Raw genomic sequence first — 20,296 nt, 5'->3', positions numbered from 1 at the left:
CTGCACATAATCAGGACAGACAGTCAGAGAGTAGGAACTGTTCAATGTGAGGAGTAGTAATGGAAGTTGCACCTGGATGGGTTTTCTGTTTGGGGCTGGGAAATCCACTGAAGAAGATTGCAGGTTTAAATAAAAATCAGTGGTATTTCAACTTGGAGTGGGTGAAGTCCAAATGGCTCTCCTCTTGGATTCAAGTCCTGCTCTCCAAAAGTCTGAGAGAATAAATGTACAGACATGAAATGACTCCAAGACAATAGGCTCTTTATGTTAGTCTGGCAGTTACCTGAGCTAGTAATGGGCTCTCAGACCTCTAATTTGAAGAGGGCCTTTATTTATAGCAAGAGTCTGAGCTCAGCTTCTCTTGACATGCTAGGAAATAGAAGATCTGAACAACTTTCTTTCAGCCTGCTTCGTTACCGAACTGGTTTTCTGCAAATTGCTGAGAACACCATGAAAGGAAGAAATGTTGGATATATTTGAGACTGGTTAGAATTCAGACAGTCCTGAATTCTGAAGTCCTGAACAGCTGAAATTTCAAAAAACACCTATCAAGAGTTCTAAGTTTTTGAACTGCATTTAAATCCAGCCTTTCCATTTATGCGTTATCTGGCCATCTGGATAGTTAATGAATTCTTTTTATGTCTGCACATTTGCTGAAGAAAACCGTTATTGAGGAAATCTGTGTTTGCATGTCACAGTTTTTATGTAAAAATAAAAATTCAAGTAAACAAACAACAGGTAAGGTTCACTATCATTTTGCTCTCCCTGATGGGTAGGTAAGGGGAAATTGAATTCTCTGAATTTATTTTATAATGGCAGAGTGATAGCTAATTTAAATGCAGCAAAAGCTGATGAGTGGCAAGTGATGGTGAAGTGGAAAGAAGATCTCATGGGAGCATATTTGAACTCTTTCAGATTTTTGACATGCATATCCTTCTATCAAAGCCAAACTGAAAGAAGGAGACTTTTAAAAAAGAGTTGGGGATCATACCTTAAATTTAAAATGCCTCAAAAGTGAGTTTCAGTCTACTGATGTGTCAGATTGCCTGCTCCTGTAGTAGACCTATACCCAAAGAACCTGATAATAAAATGGTTCTGAGATATTGTAAAGAATTGAAATAAGTGTTTTGGTTTCCTTAAAGTGCTGATAGCTAGATACTCCCTATAGCTACAGAGGGACTAGCTGGGAATTCAGCACTAAAGAATGTCTGGTTGTCTTACCTGAAAGTTAAGCTTTTAGGGTTATCTGTCTCTGAGTGTAAATGTGTAATTGACTTGCTATTTGAATGCAGAGGACCTAGGACACCACTTCACTTACTGTTCTTCATGAGGGCAAGGAAAATCCACGTGTATCCATGTTCTGCAAACAGACTCTCTTCCCATTGCTGTGTTTCAGTGCTGCTGCACAAAGTGATTCCCTGCATTTCCATTGCCTTTGGTGAGCACCTGCTGATTTTGCAGGTGGAGGACTTTTGGCAGCATCTAAGGAAAGCAGAATAGAGATGCCTGAAACCGCAGACAACATTTTGCTCTAATTTTTGTTGTTGGAAGTTCATCCTTGAGCTTCCCTGATAAAAGTATAGTCAGCTTCTGAAATACTTCTGCAGTTGCCCTAGCTAGGAACTTAGAACAGAATGAACAATTTCATCAGTTAGAGAAAGAAAACAAAGCTTTGCATTATGCTCTTGGAGGGCTCCTCTTGCAAATAAACAGCTTTTTGTGCAGTCATCACTGATTTGATGATTCAGACAACATCAGGAAGAAGCAACTCTATTGTCAGGACTCCCACGTATGCAGGTGAAACCTGCCTCAGGTGTTGTTTGAGCCATGATATGTCCAACCTTGGAGTGCTGCTTATGTTGCTATTATTGTTCGCATGGCAAGCTTGTTTTTGTCACAAGCTACAATTTTCTGGTGATTTGGGTCTCTCTTGAGATTCATAATTAAGAGTGTGGCACAAAGAAAGGATTCCCACTTCTTTGATCTGTAAATAACAGATTTCTCTCTTTTTCTCTCCCTATTTTCAATTGGATTTGCTGCAGGTGCATAGGGCCACGTATTGAGGACTGCATCGGCCTGATGGATAGGTATTTGCTGAGTGATCGTTCCCTGTGTGTCTTCCATCCTCCACGTGTGGACAAGGGCGCATGCGTGTGCATGTCCTTGTGAATGGCAAATGACGTCTTTTGTTCTGTAATTGCCTGCAGGTGTAGAGGTCCCGCTAGTCATGACTGCATTTACTATCCATGGACACGACAGTCCACTTTACCACAACATGCTAGGTAACATCCACCACTTTTCCATTTTCGTACACAAGGTCCTTCCCCAGTTGCCGTAGGAATGTTATACTATCCAGTTTGTTCAGAATCGCAAATTATGGGGAGAATATAATTGGTACTTAAGGTATGCCTCTGAACATCCAAGTTTAATTTTCCATTTGAAAACAAATTAAATATCTTACTCATTTAGGCTGATTAGAGATTACTTTTTTATTATTATTATTTCTAGGTTAAATCAATAAAGGCTCGGTTCTGATATTTTCTGCCGAAATACGTGTTTCTTGATGAAATTTTACTAGAAGTAAACATAGCAAAAACTCTGGTTTAATTGGCATTTAGTTTTTTTCATTTGTTGGGGTTTTTATTTAAGACAGAGCTTAAAAGCAAAGGAAGATTTTTCTTCCATACATTATCTCTGGGGGGGGGGAAAAAGTTTCAGCTAAACTGAATTTCTTCCTTAATTCACCTAACACTATTATTTGAGTTTTTCTTTTTCTGTTTGTTTTTTTTTTTTAAATCATATCCTTGCAGCAATTCTATTTTTCAGTAATGATGATCAAAATAAATTAATGCAGGAAGACTCCCAAAACATTCCAGTTACACTCTACATTTTTATTCATGAAAGCCCTTCATTGGCATTGAGTTTGTTTATTTTTAAATTCAAACTGGTTAGTATGACTCCCAGGCTTTGGGATTACTGTCTTGAGCTAAGACTGGATGAAAGATATATCATTTCAATCAACTTCACCTCATTAAGGATTTTACTCTGGGTTTTCTTCTTGTCTTTAAAAAAAGATTTTAAGGTTGCCTTTCCTTGCTAGTTGTGTACGGAATGTGAATATTCCTATTTCTAGCTGTTGAGGGAGTAGACTTCAAAAACAGCACTCCATAAATGCTATCAAATAGTGTACTTGTTTAAATAAATATCAGTTCTGACTTAAATAATGGACCAGTGAATAAGCAATGGAAGCAGACTGAATTTTTCAATATTTCAATTTTTCAAAAATTTTTTTTTTAGTATTACTGAGCTGGGGTATTGAGTTTGAGATACTTCTGTGGGGGACTTATTTTCAGATGGACTCATGCAAACTGAGTTGCCCAAAACAGGCAATCAGTTTTAAAGGTCTCCATTTTGTCAACTTTACTAATGCACAAATATAGAAAATGTATTATTACTTGCATAAGTTTAAGAGACTTACCAAACTACAGAGAATAAAGGCCGTGCTGAAGTTCTTTGCTTTAGTAACCAATTTTAAAATAACATGTATTTCATCAATTGGATTTTTAATCAGGTTTTGAGGGAGCATTAAAGACCTTTATACTAGGAAGACAGCTTGTTGGCTGTAGTGTACCTCTCTTAAAGTGTACAGGCTGCTCACTCTAGCTTCCACTAGCTTCCTCTGTTAGCCAAGAAGCCAGGCAGACCGTGTTCACTATTTAATTCAAGTGGTATGACTCCAAAACTCACCTTTGCATTGAAAATGTTTAGGTGGTAGTAAAGTGCCTGGAGGTACTGCCAAATACCCACTGAATTTGATGGAGAGAATCCTGTTAATTGCAGTGGATGTTAGATTGGGCCCTGTATTTAAGAGTAGAACCTCAAACATGATGACACAACACTAAAATTGTTATCTAGTAAGGTGCCAGGCTTAAGCCATGTGTTAGCAGGCAATGCTTATTTTGGTTTTTATGTTGTGTAAATCATAGGTTTTGCCTCCTTGAATCTACTTTCAAGGTGGTAAAAACAAATTATTGAGGAGAGTAGAAATTAAAGCAATTGTTTTACTCTACTCAAGTGAATAATGTCCTGCTCCATTCAGTCAGAGGGGAAAGACCCTCAAATGTTTCCTTAAAATCTGATGGATTATGGTTTTTTATTCCAACTTTGCTGAATTTATTTTAGGAAAACTACTGCACTGTGTTTAAATGTCAGTATGTATGCTTTCAGTTTCAAACTAAAGAAGGAAATTTCATACCTTTATATTTATTAGAGTAACGAAATTGTGCCAGATTTTTTTGGTTGGGTTTTTTTTTTCCCCTTGTGAAAATGGTTCGTTTGGTTTCGGCTAAAAATGGGCAAAACTGCACTGGCAAAAGTGATAGTTTTTATATGGTAGGGTGTAAATAAAAAAAAAGGATGCATTTCACTTTAGATAAAACCTTCTTCATGTCCCTATAACAATCATGTGCCCTCCGTAGACTTACAGACCTTAAGATAATTAATAGACAGTTTTGCCCTTGCCATTGACTTGGATTTCTTCCATTGTTGTAAATCAGCAGTGAGTTGAAGGGCAGGGTTCTCTGCTATTCAGGCAGCTGAAAGTGAGATCAGGGCTGTAACCAGCGAGATGTTTCTCATCTTTACCGTTTTCATACCAGTATTGCTTTTCTTTCCAGTTGTGCAGTTTGCAAATTGGTTTTGCCATGATCCATTGACTTGAGGGCTTTTGTAAGAGTCTGGTAGAATAGCCAAGGAATTCTTACTGTTGCATTTAATAAAGATGAATTAGATATGCATCACATGGCCTGTTTTCTAGATGACCAGTGAAACTTCGTTTTCTGCTTATGTTTGGTCCCTTATATTCCGTGGAAAAAAAATCCTTACTCTTGGCATTGTATGTCATTCTGCAAAGGTGTTTGGTTTTTTTAAAACCTTTAGCTTCAGTAGAGCTCTGCCCAAAAGACAGAGCCCATTTCCAGCTCAGTGCCACAGATAAGGGTCATCTTAGTCCTTTTCCTCCAGACTATTTGATAGATTTTTCAGATGACTGTTAGGTTACTTGCTGGATGTCATGTGCCTTTTTTTTTTTTCCCTGTAAGGACCCACATTTATTTTTGATGTGTTCAATTTATTTTCACAAGGCTTTCACTGTATTCTTAACTGCCAGAAAAAGTTCAAACTCTAAGGAGTTAGAAGCCACGGGAGAAATTAGTACCTCTTCTGCTTGTGGTTAGTTGCAAATTCTGGTTATTGTCATTATAGCTCTTGATTTATTGTGGTTGAAATCGTATGGCAGGGAAAGCCTTTCCTCACATTTGTGACATATTCTGCTTGTATTTATACCATGTTTAATTCATAGAATCCCTCTCACAATGTTGTCTGATTGTAATTTATGTGATTCACTGAGTCAGCGTGCTGAGCAGATTTTCTGGCTGACCTCTTTGGGCTGCTCAGATGACACAGAGGCCCAAAGGAATGGGACAGGCCTTGCCAGCAGAGAATTCCCCATGCAAGGTGGAGTCCTTAGCTGGCATGTAACTAACATCACTGCTGCTTTGCCTTCCTTTCTGTCTCCTTCCTTCCTTCCCTGCCACGCTGAGAATCTCAGCCTAGGGAATGGAGAGGAGACAAGAGCCTTGTGTCCTGGCCTTTCTCAGCCACTCGTAGCTCTTTCTGTTGCTCTCTGCCTTTTGGGGGTGGGGAGAGTAGGTACTAGATTATTACCATAAGGCTTCAGTTTGGGTCCTCCCTTCTATAGCAGCCTTTCCTAGAAATCACCAAAGCAAAGATGGAAAGCCAGATGAAGGCTGGATTTTCCCAGGGTGCCCTAAGGAGTCCCCCTTTCCCACCCCTTACAAGAATGACATTCCTCCTTTCAGTACCTTCTGACAGTGTAGCCAGTGGTTTCTTTGAGTTGAATAGCATACTTGTTAGGTCTGGAACAAAGACTGAAAAGAGCAGTATGCCTACTTCATAGATTTGGATCACCATTGCCTAAAAGGAAGAATGAAAAAACTGTAAAAATAATACTTTGATGTCCATGAAGAAAATTATGTAAGGCTGGTTCTTCTACATTCCCTGGCTCCCAAATCCACCAGAAGAGTTTGGCTAACTCAGATATTGAAGCTAGGCTGTGAACAAAGTTTTTACTTAAAGTATGAATTTTAAATGTGTTCATCCTTCCTGTGATTCATTCAATTTAATACTAAGAGAGAAGATATCCTCAAAGGAGGAGTGAAGTTTCTGTTTTCCGGTGCGTGAGAGACTGCAAATCCAAAGATGTGATCAGAAGCATGTGGTGGATATGATAGAAAAGAAATAGCACCTTGATGTTATTGGTCTGAGTAAGCTGATATCTCTCTTTATGCCCTAAGAAAATTTCATTCACATTTCCCTTTTAACTAACAGAAACCAATTAGCCAGGACTACCATTGTCAAGTGGTTACATAAAATGATGTGTAGATGTTAACTCAAATTACAATCCTAACACTAGCTTTCTATCAACAAAGGATGTCCTCTCAACAAATCATCACTTCCTAAATAAAAAAGCTGGTTTTTTATGTACGCTGTGTGTGTACAAGAGCTAATTAACAGTAAACCCTATGTAATGCAGGCAAATCCTTTCATAGCTGTTTTGTACCCCTGCACAGTATGACTTCAATAGCATTTCACAGAAGCCCTGAGTAGATGATGGGGAAGGGAAACCACCTCTAAAAAACTGCTGATCTTCATTGCTTTTATAGCGCTCTGTTCCATTGCTTGGAGGAAAGCATTCCATATGCTCTGTATTTTTGTAGAATAGTAATTCTGGAAGGGAAGAGAAAGAATATCGGTATAAAATAAGAGGAAAAATAGGATTTGTGAGTACAAACTAAGCTACGTTACTTGATTGGTGAAAGATGCAATTCTTGAGAGACTTTTAATATGGAGCTTTCTGATGCTGTATCAGAAGAGAGCAGTTTAAGAAACAGATTTATTTTTATTTTTTAAGAATCAAGTCTAGAAAAATGGGCAGTTTCTTGTCCTGCCTCTGTGAGTTGCATAGAGCTTGCACTTGATCTGTTTAGGACAGACTGATAGAAAAAGCCCTGTTCTGTGTGATAATTTGCTGCTACTGAACTGGTTCTTAAACAGACCTTTGCTGTGGGCACTTTTATTGTCACAACATTTCACTGCCTAGAGCTTTAGGAGGAGTACATTTTGAGTACCCCTGTGACATGAATGAAAGTCACTGCAGTGAGGTCTTGAGCTCTCCCACTTTCTACCACTCCAACTTAGTAAGACTGCTCTATTTAGGAAAGGGGCTGGGGGATGTCCTTCTTTTATGCTGTACAGGTCTGACCATAGATGAGAAAAGTTCTCATTGTATTAAAACTTCTGTTCTATAACATGTTCAGAAAGATTTATCTGGGGTCTGTGGGGCATTCTAGTTCATCTGCTTTACTTGGCAGGGTTGACTTGTATGGTCTCATAGTATGGAATGATTTGGTAGGATCTGCTACTGAGAGAATTAAACTGTTAGTGTTGGAATAGTGAAGGAACTAGAAGCAATTGCCATGCAAGTGCTTTTTAAAATCCATTCTGTGGCTCTAGTAGTTTCAGGATCCTGGTGAGAGTGTACAGGATAGAATAAGGTCAGAAACCTGATGTTTCTAGTAGTTTGTTATACAAAGAGTGGGATATGAGTGAAATACTCTTGCAGTATATTGAGATTGTTAATACTCATAGACCAAGTTTCTCAGTAGCTGTGCTTGGTTGGTGGGTTTGGGTAGTATGCATGACTGTGCACACCAAACAGAGAAATGCCCAAATGAAGTTATAGAAGTTGGCTTAGCGTGTCTCCTAGTGGGTAAGTGTGGCAGTCCTTATTGTCTCATTAGGTGTTGTCCCAGCCCTCTTTCAGCTGCTAGGCTCTGAGCTCCCAGTCTTACAAAGCAAGCAGGCAGGTTTCCTGCAGAAACATGCAGGCACTTGTGTTTGGTCTGCTTAGCACAAATTTGTAGTACCTCTGCTATCACTGAACTTCATGCCAAGTGTTCATTAAGTCTTACCCCTCTATGGCTTAACTACAAGGGCCAGCTTGGTGAGCTGCATGCATATGTTCAGCCCCATCTTAACCAGCAAGCTTCTCAGTGTCATGAACAGCGTAGTGGAAAATATACAGAATGCACTAAACACAATATTTACCAAGCACTGGAGTTTTGTCGGGTCATATCCAAATTTCTTTGTAGAAACCTCTCAATAAAACCTTTTTTTTTTTTTTAATGCTTTGCTACCACAAGTTGCAAAATCAATTTTCAAATATATTTAAACAAAAAAAAATTTCTTTGCTCAGAAAACTGACTACATTATTTTTACTGAAACTGTGAGCAGAAAAAATAAGAAGTGATTAGGCCAAACATGATAGGTCACTGCTGAAAGACAAGAAGCATTAGGAAATTCCAAATTGAAAATGGTTTATTAAAATGGAAAACAACACACAGCCCTGTTGCAGAGGTCACTGCTATATTTCTCATCAGGCCGCATAAGCATTGTGTAGTGTGTCTGTATTGGTTTGGCTACACAAATAATATATGATGCAGAAATAAAACTATGCCATGAAGAAGTGACCTTATTATAGAGCAACAGTATTTATCTCACCACTCTCCAATGGGTTTCTTTTATGGCTTGAAATGAGGATTTAATTTAGATTTAATGTTGTTATAAATTAATTCTCTATTATTAAAAATACATTTGTAGAGCTTTAGAAATATGTAAGATGTAGAGTTGTTTAAACCTCAGTGAATGGTTTCTTAATAATTCATTAATATTTAACATATAATAAATCAGAACTAAAGCTTGCGGTCCTACATCTAATCTACCTGTGTAATGCAGGATTTGTCGCTCTTTCATATTTAGACAATTTACATGACAAGTGTATTTCAGCTTAGATTCCAGCCAAAACTGAGTTCTTTGTATGTTGGCTTACTCGCCATAACCAGTCAGGTGATGAATGAGCTGCAATTCTTGAATAAAATAGGAAGCTATTGGTTGGGGTTCTTTAGAACAGTAGTTTGGTGGTGGTGTGCTTGTGTTGTAAGCATGTATACAGTCAAGTCTGCTTAGTTAGATCTCTTCAGATCAAAGTTAGTATCTCAAGCTATGTAGTTGGGGACTGTGTTTGGGTTTAGGATAGATTTATTCCTTTCTGGTATCTATAAAGTGATTTTGCAATAATTTTCCCCCACGCATGCTCTTCCATTGCCTTTTTAAAACCAGTTAAATATTTGCTGGTACAATGAAGCATAGACCACTTGCTGCAGATGAGGATTTGTATTTGAAGTCTGCAAGTGACATTACCTTTTTTTTTTGGTTTATGTACAAAAGTATACATCTTACTTCTCAGTTAATCTGCAACAGCTTTTCCAGCATTAGATCAAAAATAATGGATAATTTGTTAATGATGATAACAGAGTTCACAGTCGATCTTTTTTATTTGCTTTTGCAGACATGGAAATACTAGCTTCGAATCTGATAAGACATTTTTCAGTTTCACCAGTGTGTAGCCTGCAAATACAAAATGGTAAACTAACAAAGCAAGCTATAGGTTTTAAGGAATTATTTTCCCTGGTAATGTTCAATTCTCCAGCACTAGACTTGTAAAATCAAGACTGGGACTTTTTTCTTGCAAGCACGATGAATTTGTGGCAAGCCAGCATGTTGTGCTATACAGGTGCTCTCAGGCAGAGGATTTCCCTGGTGCCTCCTGTCATTGTTTACAGTGTGTGACATGACACTTTCAGGTCTGTGATGATAGTTTCCAGCTACGATCAGCTCTTGGCTCATGCTCTAATATTAGGACCCAACATTTCTCCTTTGAATTTTGATTGCTAGTACCCAGTTGGACAGAGACAAGCAAATATAGCTGCTGAATACTGGGCTTTGATTCCTGTCAGCTTTAGTGAGGCACACGGTGAGACTTCCGCGCAACTTTACACAAGGTTTCTGTTATGCTGACAAAACCTTGTTAATTAGCAGTTGGGTCAGTTAAACTTCTGAGTTTTCAGACTGGCCATTGCTAGGGGAAAGGAGAAATTAATTCAGAACTTAGTAGTTTGACTGAACTCTCTTGCATCATGCCTGTATTCACTGGAATGAGACATTTCTTTTGAATAAATATAGTAGCATTTTTGTGTGTTAGTGTTTCAGCATTTTTATTTGATGTCGTACAACTGACGGCAAATTGTTACCCATGACTAAGTTTCTCCACTAACGACGTAAGTCTGAAGGTCTAATTTGTCCATCTCTATCAGGTTTTCTAAGCCTCAGATGCTAGTGAGGTACTCAGTATCTTATATTGTCCCTCCCTTCCTTTCCTGGAAGATGCTTTGGTAAAGCCATATCTTCGGTACCATGAAGTTTTAGAAAATGTATTATCTAGATATTGGATGGGGTTTTTTTTTATTTGTACATAACCTTTGAAAGTGAAGTTTTCTTTAGGGATGACTATTTTAATCAAAAAACTTCATGCTTTTTTTCAATCTGTTGTAAAGTTTTAATGATGCCATCTTCACACACTGGTGAACAAGCTCTTTTGCAGATATGTTGTCCGTTTAATCAATAGAAGATAATTCAGATAATTTCTGTAGTTTTCTGAGATTGAGGAAATGATCAAACAGGCAAGGAAAGATTGTGGGATAATGTGAAAACCAGGTGCTGGCTAGTTCTGACTAAGCATTTGATTGGCAGGGGATTGTGAGGAGCTTACTCTGTGTTTGCCTGTTCTGGTACATCTCTCAACAGAGCTGGTAATCCCTCATCCTGAAGAGTTGTGGCATTTTTGCAGAAATTTGAGAACGAATTCAACCGTGTCATCAGGACAAAGGCCAAACTTCAGTTAAATGTGGGCCAGTTGTGATGTAATCCCTGATTTGTAAAGTATATGAAGTTTTACTTTTAGTACCTGCCAGAAAATTATCTGAAGTGTAATCAGCCTTTTAAGTAAAAAGCGCAATCTGTTTCTGTCTTAGACTCCCAATACCCTGCCTCTGACATAGTGTGTCCATTAGAAACATAGGCTATCAAAGTAATACACCAAGATGTTACTTGCCTGGCCTGGTTTGCGCTGGGATAGAGTTAATTTTCTTCCTAGTGACTGGTCTAGTGCTGTGTTTTGGATTTAGCATGAGAAAAATGTTGATCTCACAGTGGTGTTTTAGTTGTTGCTGAGTAATGCTTACACTAGTCAAGGACTTTCCGGCTTCTTGTACTGCCCTGCCAGTGAGAAGGCTGGAGATGCACAAGAAGCTGGGAGGGGACACAGCCAGGACAGCTGACCCCAACTGGCCAAAGGGATATTCTATACCATATGATGTCATTCTTAGTATATAAGCTGAGGGGAATTGGCCGGAGGACAGCAGTCACTGCTTGGGGACAGGCTGGGCATCAGTCAGCAGGTGGTGAGCAGTTGCATTGTGTATCACCAGTTTTATATATTGTTTTATCATTATTATTTTCCCTTCTTTTTCTGTCCTATTAAATTGTCTTTACCTCAACCTGCAAGTTTTACCTTTTCTCCAATTCTCTCCCCCATCCCACAGAGGGGGAGTGCACAAACGGCTGCGTGGTGTTTAGCTGCCTGCCTGGTTAAGCCACAACATTGCCTCTTAAAATGCTCACTCAGATTTTCATTATGTGTTCTTATTTTACTCACTGTTCCATTTTAAGTCATAGCTGTCTACTTGTAGTAAACCTAACAATGTTTAGATATGTCACTTAAATTAAGTACCGCAGATATTTCTTAGATGGCACAGAAGCTGTAAAGCAATGTAACGTGAGTGAAAAGAAGAGGTGACAGTGGAAAAGTAGAAGCAAACAGAAGGAAACAGGATGTGTCTTGCTTGTTACTATTTGTTTTGCTCTGGTTATTGCTGTTAAGGTTCAGCCAAATTAGAAACTGTAGGCTTGATGTCAGTGTTGCTGAGTATAGTCTTACAGGTCATGATGAAGAGGAGATAAGACATTGTGATCCCTACTTTTGGTAATATAGCATATTAATCTGCAAATTAATCTGAAAAGAATGCTGGGAGCATGGACTTTGATATATAGAACCTGTAGGTTGGTTGGTTAGAAGCAAAGAATCAGCGATGACCTGGTAAACTGGAGGGAATTTTCAGTTCATTTCAATGGGCTCCATATCAGTGGGTATTGCTTTGTTTGATTGAATAACCTTCCTTAAAGAAAATGTGTAAATTTCAGAAATAAATTACCTCTTTCCCTGCCTCTCATGGTCTGATGTGGGGTGGGGGGTGAGGGGGAAGTATTTTTGCATTTAAAAATGGACCAGTAGTTGTTAATATGCGTAGTCTCAATCACAGTATGTATAATAGACAAAGAACAGATTGAAGAGATAATATTATAGCTTTAAAATAGTCCCATCTCCTGTAGATATATTTTTCCCTCCCTCATGGCAATGATGTCCTCTGCATGTAAATGACTTGGATGCAGGCTAAGTTCAGTGCTGTCTCACCACTTCAGCTTTGCATGAATACTCTCTGCTTTGATTTTCTAGATCAACCAGCACATCACACTCTAAATTCCAAACTTTGAGACGTTTGAGTCACCTTTTAATCAATGGGTTTTTAAAATAAGGGACCTCTTTCCAGGAAAATTCTGGTGAGAAAAAGGCAATTACTAAGAAGGCAAGCCAAAACCTGTAGCTGTAGCAGTATGTTTGTGTGTATTCTCTCTAGCTGCTTTCATCAACCTTTTTGTGCTCTTCTCACTTAAATACTTCAAATACATATGTTTCTGAAGTGGGGCAAGAGGGAATCCCTCTCTCCCTTATGATAGGGGCGGGGAAAAAAAAGATATCTGAGCCTTCTCTCTCGTTTTCTTGAGCCCTAGTTAGCTTCAGAAGCTGTGAGACCCAAAGGCACAAAAAGTCAGCAGGATGTGCTCTCTCCCAGAGAGGCTGGTACTTAGGTTTGGAGGTCTGGTGGTGGTGGGAGAAGAGGTTGTGGCTGAAAGAGGAAAAAGATATTTTTAAGCTGGATCACCATTTCCCCAGGTGCTTGGTCTGCGCTGTTCTGCAAGTTTAGCAGCTATTGGAAGGTGAGTATTTTTAACATTTGGAAGATGCATAGATAAGGCGGTATCTGCAATAAATTATGGAATGTTCTAGCATACTGAAATTTGGGACAAGAAAGCTGTTTTACTGAATTATAATTTGCCTTTATGTGGGCCATACTGTATTGCAAAATAATCATAACAAAACAGCTGTTGTAGAGTCTAGGTTACTCTGCGCAGTATCCTCACCATGGACACAAGCTGTTTTTCTAATCAAGTCACATCTGTGACTATCAAAATGATAGGAGGTTGCTGTGTACATAGAGGCAAAAAAAAATCATCAGTAGAACTGAGACTAGAAGCTGAGGGTAATATTCAGAAGGACTGTTTTCCCTTGGCTTGCTTTACAGCCAGTGAAGTGAAACAGATCCCTTTGGGTGACTGTGGATACAGAGGACAGGAGTGAAGGTGGGTGGGTTCAGAACTTCTAAGCTGAACTTATTTTTTTCCGAATGGCCTCTGGGGGAATGCTGGCAGTGGAATGATGATCAGAATTAAGAGAAGTTGCAAGATACACCAGAGTTTCTCTCTGCTCCACTTAGAAATATAAGAACTTCCGATAAGTTACAGAGATAGAAGAATTTTGGGGCATATTATTGTATAGGAGATGATCCTTTATAAGCCTTGTGTCAGAAGTAGGATCTCAATTTTATGTGAGTTTTTTTCCATAATCAAATGGGATTTTCTAATGATTCATATAATTTGTGTAGGGAGTTCAGACAGAATGCTATCCTTGTAAAATAATAGTAGTGATAAATCTGAAAGCAGCATCAGGCATACTCAGAAATAAATTCCTCATACCCTGCTCTTTATCTACTTTGGATTTTCCTCGATATTTATGAACGCTGGCCGCATTTATTCCTTGCTATGCTCCACAAAGATGAATTCTGCATATTTAGAAGTCAAAGGAGGAGTAGCTCAAATGCATGTTGAAGTTAACAGTATCATGGCCATTACTAGTATTCTAATAAATGTCTCAAATGCTATATTTATATATACATTTATACTGCTGCAGAATGAAGTGTTACTATTTTGATTTAGACTTTGAGGGAAAAATTTTTAATCGTGTGTATGTATGTATGAATGTATATAATACATGCATGAGATATATGTGCGTATTTCCAAACCCATTCTTCCAGAAATCCTCCATGCACTCTAATCTCAAGCATAGGTCCAAAATGTGCTTTAATGCCACCAATTTTACAAAACCTCAGCTGAAACCCATGTAAGCTCTACATTTATCATAAAATAAATGATTGGATAAGGCAAGGAACTTGAAGATCAGGAACACTGTGTGACAGTTCTCAGCTTATCATGTCCCATTTTGTTTGGATGGGGTTTTTTTGTTCTCCTCTGCCAGTGTCCAGTGCTGAACCTTAGTCTGACTGCTCACTCATGTGAAGAGGCTTGTTCACCTTGGTGAGATGGCTCACAGGAGTGTAGATGTGGAGCTGGACCAGAGCAGTCTGACAGAAGTTAAGGCTCTCTTTAATGTACAGGATCTGCTCTCATCAAGGAGAAATGTAAAATCATAAAGACTTCAGAAGGAGGGAATCCAGGACAGCATCTCAGACTTGGTCCCCAAATACAATCCTTGAAGTTTCCCTACTGTGAAATACTCCTGGAGCTCATGAAATCACATGCTGACTGCCCTGTATGATTCAAAGCTGTAACAGGAGAGTCTAGTGTTCACAAGCACTTAGGCAAAAAATCTGCTCTGTGCTCCTTGAATCTTCTGAATGATTACTCTCAGGGAAAAAAAGGGCGTAACAAAAACAATCAAAGGGGGCAGGTATAAAAAGAGAGATCAATGCATTTTCAAAAGAAAGATGATGTTTTGTCAAGTAAAGTAAAAATGAAGGGCATGGGGTAGGGAAATCTTCCTCTCGCAGCTCCTTAAAGGTAGGCAAACCACCTGTGCAGTCCTACAGGCAAGATTTTGCTTAGTTGTGTATTGGTTTGTATATTTTGTATGTTGCATAGCTCAATTTCAGCAAATACTTAACTGGAGCTTAAGTGAATTACAAACACCTATCACCAGTGGAATTTGGAAAGTGTTTTTTAAAAATGGCAGAAGGAAGAGCACAGTATTCAATCAGGTTTCTTCCTGTTGGTTGTTTAAAATATCCCCGAACATTCCTTCCTGTTTGCTATTCTTTATGGTTTGATTTATCACTCGTCTGAAGTGAATTTCCCTCCATGTCCTGTACCAAATACTGGGTACCAAAAATTCTAGAGAACAAAGTAGTGAATGTTTAATTCATCATGAATACATGTCCTCAGAGATCTGATTGTTATTCCAAACTCTGGAGCACACACCTATCTACGTAATTGTTTGTTAACTGTAAAGAATGAATAGGCATGTGTTAGATGAATCAAGTTGCCACCTGAAATGTTAATGAATTCCTATGAATACTGACTGCAGTCTTCACTCAGCTGTATAGTCACCGGTGGAGCAAAGCTGAGGGCAGGTTGAAATAATTTCTGAGCCATTTAGGCTTGAGTTCAGCCTTCTGCTTGAGAAGTGGTACAGGATGTAGGGTGAAGGTAATTGGCCTGGCCATGGCTGCTAGAAAGTATAATAGAAACCCAAATGTAGCGATGAAGGAAACATCATAAAAATCTGCCCTGAACACCTATTGAAGAGTGAAGGAACATTCCTGCTCAGTTTCAATGGCCATTTTTATGCTAGAATTTGTATTCTCTCTATGACCCAGCTCCTGTTGAATGTTTTGGCTACCTACTGATTTAGTATGGCCACTACCTTTTATTTCTCCAGCTCCTGAAGCGATGCAATGCGCTCTGCCTCAGACTACTGCTCTGTGGTACTTTTGGGGTTGACAGTTAATGAATAGAAAGCAGTGCCACCAGACAAACTAGTCTTTCAGCATATAATGTCATACAGGAAAATGCGCATCATGTTTCTATTTGAGAAAAGCATGTTTTCTTATTAGTAATTTCACATACACAGACCTAATCGTAGAGCCAGTTGACTGCAACTGGTCGCAGAGAAGCAGGCTGAGTTTATTGCTTCTAACAGGAATGCTTTATGCAGAGAGAAACTCTTTGAGCTGATGTTGATGATTTTGGTTTCAGAGCAGTTCATCAGCGCCCATGGTCATTACAGGACTAGTTTTCTTTATTTAAAGCAAAATATCGTTCTTCCCAAAGGAAATGGGAAATATTACAAGTTTATAAAGAGGATTGTTCTTTTACTTGATGAACTGGCTTCACCTCTGAGTCCAATCTAGTGGATTTAACTGGCTTTCTGTCACAGATAAATCAATCTACATTATATGGGGCCTGACTTGGCATATTTTACCAGGAATGTTAATCTGTTTACTTAAAGCACAAGCCTCAAAACAAAGTCACTGTGCAAGTTCATAACAGCAGCATTCCTTTTGTATGTTGTGGCAGAAGAGAAAAGTCTCAGCCTAAAAATACTGGCGGTGCAAGACTTGTCAGATGGAGTTTTCAGTTTTATAGGCAGAGAAGCCCATGATAAGCCTCCCTATTGATACTGTAATCCCAGAGATTTAGTATTTCTTCCCAGACAACTGTATTAACAGTGAGTTAAAATTGGGAGCTCTTAGTAATTTATGGTGAAAACATAACAGAAATGTGGTGGTTTTCCTAAACTATCCATTTCAGATTTGAAACTAGTATTAAAGAAATCCATTGTGCACTGTGTGTGCTTAATGATAATAAAGATGTCATAAATTTATAATCGATACATATTAGTGCCTAGAATTCTGGGTTATAATGATTTTCAAAGCTATACTTAATGTTTTCTTCTTTGTCCTCATTTATTTTCCTGAGTAAAATGACAAATTCTACCTTTTTGAAAAAAATGAGGCATGAGTAGGACACACTTTTACAATGTAAGGAGTGCACATAATGTATTTATTTGTTTGTGTCTTGTTGGTATTTTGTTTTCAGTAGACACTCTGATAACCAAGATATTTGCAAACCTTCAGTAAAAGATGTCACCATATGTTAAAGATTTTGATGTATCCTAACAGCACAGTTGCTCTCAACAGCACATCTTGGACGGTGGTACACTAGAGGAGGAAAGGGTATATGCTGTCAATTAGAGACTGCAAGTCTCTGTTCTGCACATGTTCTTCTCATTTGGCAAAGCTGGTGAAAAAACTTTGAGCATACAGGTAACTTGATTATGGTGATGTAGAAATGTCCTTAAATACTTGATAGAGGAGGGATTTAATATAGGAACCAGTGTGGGTAAGGAAAAAGCAATTCTGACTATAGATACCTGTTTGTTGACATTAGCCTTGTCCAAAGTGGAAATTGTGTTTGATGTTTAACTGCCAAATGGACCTAGATATAGACTGCAACATTGTGGTTATTTTGCTTATTGAAAAATTGTGGCTAGAAATTCCTGCCACCAGAGTTTAGCTACAGCTGCTTGATAGTACAATGGAATGCAGTTTGCCCGTATCTAGATTAAGTGCAGAATTGGTAGCAATCATGAGATTACTCAGAGTTAAAGTCTGTGTTTACACGTTATAAAAACTCCTAATCTGTATCTAAAGGTGACATTTGTAAGTGTTCAAACACGCTCAGATTAGGTGGAGAAAGAGGGAAGGGAGCCTCGTTCTTGAAAAAGAAAAATAGAAAGCAAAGCATGTCTTAATGTGGAAAACATGAATTCTTCCCACCCTTCAGGAGCAGCTTTTTGTGAACACCAGGCACTTTGGAAGTTGTGGTTGTAGAGCTCTGCCAAGGGAACGCTGCACAGCAGAGAGAAGCTATTAAAATATATACACATTTGCTTCCCAGTCGGGTTATCTTACATATTTTAAATACTAAGATTATAATTCCAGGATTAGCAGAATCTGTTAGATCTCTAAAAACACAGCTTCAAAATCAGCTAAACTCCCCCCTGGTGGAAGGGGTGAGGAATGCAGAACATATTTCCTGACATCTGTCAGGGAAAAATAATGCCTTGATAATCAAAATTTACAAGAAGCAAATACTTAGCAAATATTCAATGTTGTAATGAATCCTGTTTGGATATATAGATAAAACTCAAAGAACGGGAAGGTTGATACAGGAACTTAAAGCCCTCTAACAGCTCAGCTTCAAAGCTCAATTTATTTACATATCAGATTAGGTGGGTTAATGCCAAATATAGAAGAACAGGTTTTCTTTCTCAGCTTTACTCCATGGACTACAACTCTATTTCCTTTACCCCTTTCTGCTGCACTCTCCGCTCAAGGGTGTGAGACCCTGTTCTCATCTAAATCAGTAATTAGGCTCCAATACCTGGTTTCAAAGCACTGTGGGAATTGCAGATGTTTTGGAGGGGGTGGAATGATATGAGCCCCCCTGTTGAGCATCCTTGTCCACCTTGGAATGCTAACTTTGAACTTTTTGTCACAGTTCTGGCGTGTGGGAGCGAGTGTTACATGCTTCTAAATATGAAAACACAGTACACATTTAAAAAGAAATACATATTACTAATTTCTCCTGAAGGGAATACTAGAATCTTACTTTCAACTTTTAGCTGCAGATACACAGTTTTCAGTTTAAAAGGCAGGATTGTTCACATTGTGATTTTTTTTTTTCCCTCCACTGCCTCCCCTTTTGCTGCCTTTTCCAGTCATTAATTGGGTATTCTGTCCTCAGCTGAGGGAGGGGTGGGGGTGGCAAGTTAATTATATGGGGTTGAATTATGATTCAGGGCCATATTTCTTGGACTGTTAAGTCTATTTTGATGAGCATAAAAGTCCAGAAACACTTAGCAGAGATTTTTTTTAACCCTTTGGGGTAGATTTTCAGTGTGTAAAGGAAAGTAGTGGCTGTATCAGGAATTTCCTGTTGGTGGGTTCATAGCGGAGCTGAAAGAAATGTGAGTTAGGGTCAACTTTTAGCTGTCCATTATTTGTGCTGGATGGGCAGGACTGACATGGAACTACCTCTCTTTGCTTGACTTGAGTATTTCTGAGCCCTAACAGAGAAATGGTGCCTCCATGCCTTTAAAAATGGCTTTAACAAAATGGGGTTTTTGATAGTGAAATTTTTGTCTCTGCATCAACACTGCTTCTGTTAACTTTCATGGAATTAGTTTTAAGCGGGCAGTAGTCTGAGGTGGGCAAATATAGTGAATTGTGTTCACAGAGGTGGTTGTGGGACAGCAATGTAACAAAAATATAAGTGGATTAAGCCCTTAATGCCACTAGAGATGATGAGATTTGTGTGTCCAGTTGTATGTGAAGCTGAACTGTTGGTTAGAGGCATATGCAAAAAAAAAGGATTGGATAAAGAAAACAAAATGGGAGAAAGGTTCCTTGTCTTCAGCAGTGTCTCTAATCAGCAGCACCTCGCAGGGATGCATGTTAAACAACCTTAACAAAGAAAAAAAAAAAGTAAAAGGAAGGTAAACAGCAGGTTAATTAAATTCACCAGGGTATTAAATATAAGACACTGCAAACATGAAAATAGTAGGGAAATGATACAGGAGACTTGAAGATGTTAGCAGAATAGATAGAAAAGCAAGCTCAGTCTAACGAACATAAGTAAAAATTAACCCAAATAAAGTTGATGATACCCAGAAAATGGGGCTTAGAAAATAATCTACGTGTGGTTGGAAACAACAGTGAACTGCACTGATGGTACCAGAAAGCACCAAAGGCAGTGACTTGTCATTTGGTATTGTAGCAAGTAAAACACGTGATTGTTGACTTTGGGCTTAGCTCAGTAGCAGAGTGCAGCAAGCTGTACGGTATACAGTCGTATCCGTTTAGGTCCATGATGTTTGTGTCTGACATGATTTTTATGCAAGGGTAGTGGACTTACGAGTGAAGGAAGCTAATCTCTATTTGAGTTCAAAATAAAACAACTTCTGCATTACAGTTATTTGTTTTGCATTTAAATATGTTTTTTTCCCTCGTGTTCTATTATTCCTCTTACTAAGATTGCTTAATAGTGTGTTTAGATGGTACCTCCTGAAAATTCAGGTATAATATGCAATTACAGCATATTTTGCATTAATGTCTAAATGCTTGTTTGGTGAAGTTTTTGAAAATTATTTGCTTTTTTTCAATTCATTACTAAAAATGATGAGGACTTTCTTTTAAAGTCAATTAGAGTTGATGCAATGGATCATAAAAATTCATTTTGGACCCCTGAACTCTATAGCAATAAAAGGGCTGCAAGGAATTTGTAA

The 20,296-nt window shown here is 38.4% G+C and overlaps 1 protein-coding gene across 4 annotated transcripts in view; it reads left to right on the top strand.

The window, feature by feature from the left end:
• The window catches only part of ERBB4 (erb-b2 receptor tyrosine kinase 4), a 651,514-nt gene that overhangs the window by 491,791 nt on the left and 139,427 nt on the right, over positions 1 to 20,296 (top strand). For 2 of the 4 annotated variants that reach the window (XM_064452102.1, XM_064452100.1), the window contains exon 16: positions 2,208 to 2,282. In XM_064452102.1, coding sequence (XP_064308172.1) covers positions 2,208 to 2,282 — 75 coding nt within the window. Of the gene's footprint in view, positions 1 to 2,042; positions 2,088 to 2,207; positions 2,283 to 20,296 lie in introns of all 4 variants that reach the window. The other 2 variants (XM_064452103.1, XM_064452101.1) reach the window with 1 other exon arrangement.

This window comes from Phalacrocorax carbo, chromosome 5 (genome assembly GCF_963921805.1).
Source record: "Phalacrocorax carbo chromosome 5, bPhaCar2.1, whole genome shotgun sequence".
Classification (NCBI taxonomy): Eukaryota; Metazoa; Chordata; class Aves; order Suliformes; family Phalacrocoracidae; genus Phalacrocorax; species Phalacrocorax carbo.
The sequence above is the reverse complement of the archived record's forward strand: the minus strand, read 5'-3'. Positions and strand labels throughout refer to the sequence as shown.